The sequence below is a fragment of the Cryptomeria japonica genome, chromosome 2 (assembly GCF_030272615.1).
Source record: "Cryptomeria japonica chromosome 2, Sugi_1.0, whole genome shotgun sequence".
Lineage (NCBI taxonomy): Eukaryota > Viridiplantae > Streptophyta > Pinopsida > Cupressales > Cupressaceae > Cryptomeria > Cryptomeria japonica.
Genome location: NC_081406.1, coordinates 174,939,366 through 174,946,716, shown reverse-complemented (window position 1 = coordinate 174,946,716; position 7,351 = coordinate 174,939,366). Strand labels below are relative to the sequence as shown.

At 35.8% G+C, this 7,351-nt stretch overlaps 1 protein-coding gene across 2 annotated transcripts; it reads right to left on the bottom strand.

Moving 5' to 3' along the window:
- Positions 1–641: 641 nt before the first annotated feature.
- On the bottom strand, positions 642–2,683 carry LOC131049978 (probable mediator of RNA polymerase II transcription subunit 26a). Of its 2 annotated transcripts, none has more exons than XM_057984095.1 (6): positions 2,330–2,683; positions 2,082–2,149; positions 1,722–1,993; positions 1,392–1,535; positions 1,139–1,229; positions 642–1,051 (listed from the first exon to the last, which is right to left on the bottom strand). In XM_057984095.1, the coding sequence occupies exons 1-6, from the start codon at positions 2,524–2,526 to the stop codon at positions 966–968; spliced, it is 858 nt and encodes a 285-aa protein (XP_057840078.1). In that variant the 5' UTR covers positions 2,527–2,683; the 3' UTR covers positions 642–965. The 2 variants fall into 2 exon arrangements, with proteins under 2 accessions (XP_057840078.1, XP_057840079.1); XM_057984096.1 differs by having other exon boundaries at positions 2,082–2,146.
- Between the last annotated feature and the right edge of the window lie 4,668 nt (positions 2,684–7,351).

The window sequence follows — 7,351 nt, the reverse complement described above, 5'->3', positions numbered from 1 at the left end:
TTGAACAATTTTCAATTTTTTTGCTTTTAAATTCATGTTTGCATCTCCAGATTTTTACTATCTGCACAGTCTGCCTGGTAGAGTTCCATTTCAATAAAATTCATATCATAAAAAATTTATTAGCCTCTACTTATCACTACAAAGTTGTCTTGAAAAAATATTATTATCACAATCAGTATATATTTTGATTTCTAAACCGTCAAGTGATAGTTAGCGTGAATTATTATTATTATAATCAGTATAGGTTTAGTAAATGAAGTGATCATCGTACAGTTAGCTTGGTCAGTCAAATAAGGGGAAATGTTCAGAAACCTCTTATCTAAATCACGTTGGAAAATTTTTCATTTTATTCAACTATTTCATAATTTGTTTGGAATGAAAATAACATTTACAAATATGGTTTTTGAATTCACTGTACATAGAATCAGATTGCATTCATGATTCATCAATATCTTCTTTTTATGATGGATCACTGAATCCGAATCTGAAGAACATTCTTAAAATTGATCACTGAATCTGAATGAATGAAAACATATACAATGAATCTGAAGAACATTCTTTAAATTTATACTCGATGAATTATGGAAAACCCATGCAAAATATTTACAGAGCCGGATACTTTTTAAATAAAGCAGAGGATCTCAATGAAGTCTGGATCTCAGAATTTAATGTCATCCATTCAAAATACAAACCATTTTGAATAGCTTGCTTTTGAGACTTCACCATAGCCATTATCTATAATTGATTACATATAATAACACAACATCAAATGTGATGTGAAGAATTGAACTAAATACAAAGATTCAACCTCCTATTATTCAAGAATGTCAGATTGAACTTGTGGCAACTCTCCTTTGAAACATCTTCTGCAGGTTTCAAAAGCTTCAGAAATCTTTCTCAGGTAGGGACGAGAGAATTTCATCCCCAGCCCTTAACAAAAACATCTTCTATCTTTGATATCTGCCTTAAGCTCGCATCTGAGTTGGCCTGATAGATTTGAATGATGGTACGTCTTGCAATTCAATTAATTGAACTGTGCGTTGCTTCTTGGCTGCAAAAAAGCATTAGTGATTCATTAGCTCACTTCATTCATAACTTGCCGCCCACTACATAATTTAAAAATTTCAGAAACACAAACCCTTTTCAGCTCGTTGGTACCCTTCTTGAAGCCTTTTCTTTGATGCTTCTATCTTCTCTTTTACAGATTTATCATCAGTAGATTTCAATTTCTGCACAAAAAATATCACAAGAATGAAATTAACCTAAAACAAATTTATGATCCAGGCAATAAGATGCATCAACAACTCAACTTAAAGAAATTTTATCTTTCGCTTGTTACAAATTTGGAATCATATACATCAAATTTGAATTTGAGAGTGAAGTTTGCTTACAGTTTGGAAAGGAAGAGAGCAGTTAGGCTTGGAATCCAACTTGTCATGCAAATTCTTTTCTGCTCGTTGGTACCCTTCTCGAAGCCTTTTCTTTGATGCTTCTATCTTCTCTTCTACAGATTTCTCATCAGGAGAGTTCAATTTCTGCACAAAAATTTTCTCAAGAATGTCTTTAGAATGAAATTAACCTACAACAAATTTATGATTCAGGCAATAAGATGCATCCACAACTCAACTTAAAAGACATTTTATCTTTCACTTGTAACAAATTTGGAATCAGGTGAAGTAACATTGACATCAAATTTGAACTTGAGATTGAAGTTTGCTTACATGTTGGGAAGGAAGAGAGCTAGGCTTGAAATCCAACTTGTCATGCAAATTCTCTTCATAGGACATATGTCGCTGTCTTACAATTTTCAGTCTCCCTGGAGTAGGACCAATTCTAAAAACCTTGTATTTATAACATTGACGCTCTCTATCTGAATGGTTTTCACCATCCATTTTCAACACCCCATTTCTTGTGTTTTCTGCTGCAATGTTTTGCTTGCTACAGTTATTGGCATCCATTTTTGTTTCAGCCATTTCTTGCATTGTAGATGTGCCTGAAAACACAAAACCTTGTGAATGTTATACAATTTGTCACTAAACCAAGCAAAAGAATGCAAGGAGAAAACAAAGAGAAAAAATCACCTGCTATTGCAGCTGTAACAACATTTCCAGTAGATTTTATCTCTTCATTTGCAACCTCTCTCCAGCTACTACATTACACCACAGAAAAAGATTTTGCAATTGGGTATAAGTAAAAAGCAACATATATAAGCAAAATGAAAGAACTTGCAATTGGGTATAAGTAAAAAGCCTGAATTCATCCATAGATTAAGCATAATAATAGAAAGACCATTCAATTCTCACAAAGAGCTAGAAATTGATTTGGATACCTTTTATGTTGATGTTGAGAGTGGGATGTAGATGTGTAAAGCTTCTCCATAATCTTGTCTCTCCTCTCCTTAAATTGATGAGGGCAATCGAATGCTGCAACCAAGATTGCACGTTCAATGAGAGTGCAAATATCAGCCTCTGCGCCTTCAAAAAACTTCCTCCATTTTCCCATCGATTCCATTGACATTCTCATCATTTTATTTAACTCCAATTCTCACTCTTCCTTAATGCCCAATGCTCAATAGATGATGATTTTATTTAACTTCTATGGATGATAATTCTGAGTCTTCCTCAGCGCTCAGTCTGCTCAATACTTGCAACAAAAATAGCCCCTGCTTTTTCAGACAGATGAGGATAATTTATACTACACGCATTCTATTTATAAAAGCTCCAACTACCAATTGAAACAGAATAGAGTTTACATGCAGTTTTTTTTTTTAAATTGAATTTATATTTTGATTAAATATTTCTATTTATAGGCAGGAGATGGATATAATAACAGTTTAATTGATTTTTAAAAAATCAAAACAGTTTAATGGCTTTTTTTTTAAATCAAAATAGTTTAATTGTTTTTTTTTCAAATTTAATTAAGATTTTGATTAGTTCTTTTTAGATAAAAGGTAGATATAATTATGTTCAAAACAGTTTAACTGATTATTATTCAATATATCAATGATCGATTTTTTTTTTAATATCCAATTTAGAGTTTGAAACTGTGAGTGAGGAATTAAAGAGCTCTTGCTTTCAAATATGATTAAATTTTTTAATCAATTAAATATCATTAAAAATGGACATCTTTTATATTATTTCATAGCTATTTTATATTTTAAGAATACCTCCACTTCTCATTTTGTAAAAATCTAGTGATGAGAGCAATTTTTTTAAATAAAATAAAACTATTAATTTTATTATACTATCATGTAGGATTGGAATTTGAAGGCCACTCTTATTTGTTATATTAAATGTCAAATTGATAATTATTTGTAATAAATACAAAAATCTTAAATTATTATTACAATTTACATTTAAGCTTGTAAATACATATTAAATGAAGTTTAAGATAATCTTATCAACTTAAAAATAAAAAATAATTATTTTCTATCTTTAAAATAAAAAAAAATTAATATATTTTTAATACTAAATATTATAAATTTTTTTAGATTAATATTATAAATTAGAATATTATATCATATTAATCTATACTAATTTATTATAATTTACTAATAATTTAAGGTGTCATATATATAGTTAAATAAAATTAGAGCGAGTCAAATTATATAGTCTAAAATTGAAAACATATGATCACACATATCATCAAATTATAGACCTAGTACAATGTAACATACTAATTAAAGCGCTACAATGTCTCCCGCCCAGGCATTTTTGAAAAATCCTTGTAACGACTCCTTTGCTGTGCTGGACCCTGTGCTGGGCAGTGCTATTGCGGACGTACCTGGTGGCGGATATTTGTGGCCCCCGGCTTCGCTGGACTTTCTCTCGACATCCCCTACTGGCAGCCCTGCCTCCTCCCTGGTGGGCAATGTGAATGGTCATCCCTCTGCCTCTGTCGTTGGTGGTTTGTAGGGTGCTGGTCTCCCTCCTCTCGTGGTTGTTGATGGAGGCTCTCTTCCGTCTTCACCCACGCCCTCTGCGTAGGGGTTTTGGGCTAGGTCCCCCACGACTGGTGTCTCGGACCCATCTTTGGATTTGGAGGCCCTTGCTACTGTTGCGGGTGATGCTCGGGGTGAAGCTGCTCTGCCCAGGCCCTTTGCTGGAAAGCATAGCTTTGCCCGTGTGACTAAATCTGCTGCCCATCCTTCTAAGGGAGTTTGTCCTCTCCCTTGTGCCAAGACCTCTCCCGTTGTGGTCTGTGGCTGAGAGGTTATGGAGAATGTTGAATTCTATCAACGCAAAGCTCTGGTTTGCAGATTTACTGGGTTTTGGCCTTCCCTCCTGAACCTTCATCGTTGGGTGAGTGACTCTTGGAAGCCCCTTGTTTCTTATGGCATTAAGCTTTTCCCTTGTGCTAAGGGTTTTTTTGTTGCCTCTTTTACCTCTACTCATGAGTGTGATTTGATTTTGGGAAAGCTTTGGACTTCAGGGGATCACTCCTCCTCTATCAAGCCCTGGCTGGACTCCTTCCTTCAACCCCCTTACGAAATCCCTCTCTGTTCGTCTGGTTTGGGTCCGCCTCCCCAATCCCCCCCTCCATTTCTGGGAACATTCTTGTTTTGAGGTCATCGGTAACTCCATTGGCAGCTTCTTGAAGGTTGATGATGCCACGTTCTCCATGGGTCATTCTACCTTTGCTCGCCTTTTAAATGTTGACATATCTCTGGCCCTCCCTAAGGATGTGGTTCTTATGGTTGGAGATAGGCCTTGGACCCAACCGCTGGATTATGAGGGCCTCCCTTTTTGCTGTCAAAGGTTCTTCTCAATGGGTCACCTTGCTTCTGACTGTTCTCTCTCTTGTCACAAAGGTGCTGCTACTTGGTGGAAAGATGCTATGGAAGACCACTTGACGATTAATGCTTCAAATTCTGTTTCGGTTGATTCATCTCATGATGAGGTACCCCTTACTGCTGATGAAGGCCTGGTTGATATTACTATTGTGGCAGACCCTTCCTTGTTGGTTCCGACACCTGTTGCTCCTGCTCCTCACCTTCACTCTGCTCCTGGTGTTTATTCTCTTGCTGCTGATCCGCTACAACAGCTTGTTGCCGCTCTACATCAATAGTCTGGCAATGAACCTGTAGGGTTTTCCCCACTTGATTCTTCTTTGAAATATCCTAATGATAATGTTGCATGGACTGTTGTTTGTCGTAGGAGGAAAGGAAAATCTAACCCCCTTTCCCAAGCCCCCCCTGGTCAAGTTTTGGGTTTCTCTCCCCCCGCTTGATTTGGGTTGGGTTGTTGATGGTTTGATAGGTCAATTTGGCCTGTTCGACTTTGTTCTTTTGGGATTTGCTCCCCTGCTTGGTCTTTTTATCTTTGATAGCCTTTGGCTTTGTAAAGGGTCGGCGCCCTCTTTAACACTACTTTTTTAATCAAAAACATACTAATTAAGCACAATGATCATAACTTATAGATATTTTGGAGGAGAATAATAATTTTCTCAATCATGAGTAGTATCTTAGTTCCTTAAGTTTCTTTATCATCCTCATAGGTGCAACAAATCCAACCAATTGAACTGCAATTCCATAAAATTTGTCATCTCAGAATCAGTCAAGGCACTCAACAATGCTTCCTTAGCTCTAATATTACATCCAACTTCCTTTATCTCATCCATAGTTGTAGCTCCATTAGCAGGAATAGTATGTGCGTGTTCTTTGTAATAGTCCAGTAAGCTTTGCCAATGCATCTCAGATGACACTCCATGCAGCTCTTCCAAAGAGAGTAATTAGTTCCATCAAATCTCAGACCGTCCTTCTTGTAAGTCGTCATCCCAGATCACCTCAAGCAGTTAAGATTCTTCAAAGGAACCTGCTCTGATATCAATTGATGAAATAGCTTTGATAACTAATAGACAATTGAAAGGGGGCGGGGTGAATCAGTTGTCTCACAAACTTACACAAATCAAACTTATTTTCAGATCTAATAATAAAGCATGAAACCATAAATCAAGAACACATCAAGAACACACATAACACCAAGATTTTAACGTGGAAAACTCGGTCAAGGGAAAAACCACGGTGGGAACCTACCCAGAATATGATGATACCTTGTTAGAAGTATATGAAATATTACAATGGGAAATACAAATGCATTCAGGAACACCAAGCCTAGAGCTCACTGCTCAACAACAACAAGGGCTACAACCTAGGGGAGACTCACTGTCTTACAAATAGATTTGGATTACATCTAGAAGATCATGAACTAAATAATAGCATCTCCTTAATGTCTGGCTACAGTTCTAATTAATAAGATAACAATTTTATTCTTCTCACACTTCTTTGCCTCTGAAAGATGTATACATTGAACGCGCATACATTTTGATTCTCATCCATACATCATACAATTACAAAGATATTACATTTATTTATACATGATATCAACCTTATCAAGTTCGGCTCAATACTCATTACCTAATTACAAAAATATAACCACACATGCTACAAAATCAAATGTGGACCAAGTAATGTCGGCCAAGACATAGCATAGACCCATATCACACACCTCGAATGTGAAACACCTCCAAGAATTATGCATCGAACATCTGCAACACGTAACAAGCATCTGGTCAACCCCAAATATGAAGAACACTAACACACCATAAAAAATCATTAATTATGCGCACAACGATAAATGTGGACCACCAACACATAAGACACAATCTAGAAACCTCCACAAGCATAATGAATTACCACCACAACATCCGCACCAACACGATCTACTAGAATAACATCATCACTATATCAAATTTCAAGAACACTAACTGCAACAACTATCAACCTTAAAAAATAACTTGCAGAGCTCCAAATCATAAACCACTTGAATAGAAGATACAAATCAATGTCCCAAACATTCCTCTAAATCCGCAGAACGAGAAATAACAATGTGAAGCAATACAAATCAAAATACTGAACACTGTGACATCACTGAACAATAGAAAAACCAGTCACAACACAGATGTCATAACTTGCTCAAATCTTCATGCGAACCTCTAAAAATTTCACTGAATCATCTATACATAATCCTCTACAAATCCATTAATCCGCAAACTTTGATCATCAATATGTTGAACAAATCAACTCACTGAACTTCACTGCATCATTGTCATAGACAGAGAAATATATTGACATCAATGAAAACACATCTCTCAAATATCTCTCAAGCACATATTTGAAAAATACTACCAACAATCTCTCCAAACATCCAACAATTATTTTTGTTGGTCTAATGCAGGACTGCTGATAGTGGGGTCATTTGCTTGGCTAGCTCTAAAAGGGAGAATTTTAACTAGTGACAGACTTTCTTGACTGGACATTGCTCCTCCTTTTAATTGTATGCTTTGTGATTTA

Coding starts and splice junctions, on each gene's coding strand:
- LOC131049978 (XM_057984095.1), bottom strand. CDS start 2,526: ATGATGAGAATGTCAATGGAATCGATGGGAAAATGGAGGAAGTTTTTT. Junction 1,230..1,391: donor GCTCTCTTCCTTTCCAAACT/GTAAGCAAACTT, acceptor TTTTTTGTGCAG/AAATTGAAATCTACTGATGA. Junction 1,052..1,138: donor GTACCAACGAGCTGAAAAGG/GTTTGTGTTTCT, acceptor GCTTTTTTGCAG/CCAAGAAGCAACGCACAGTT.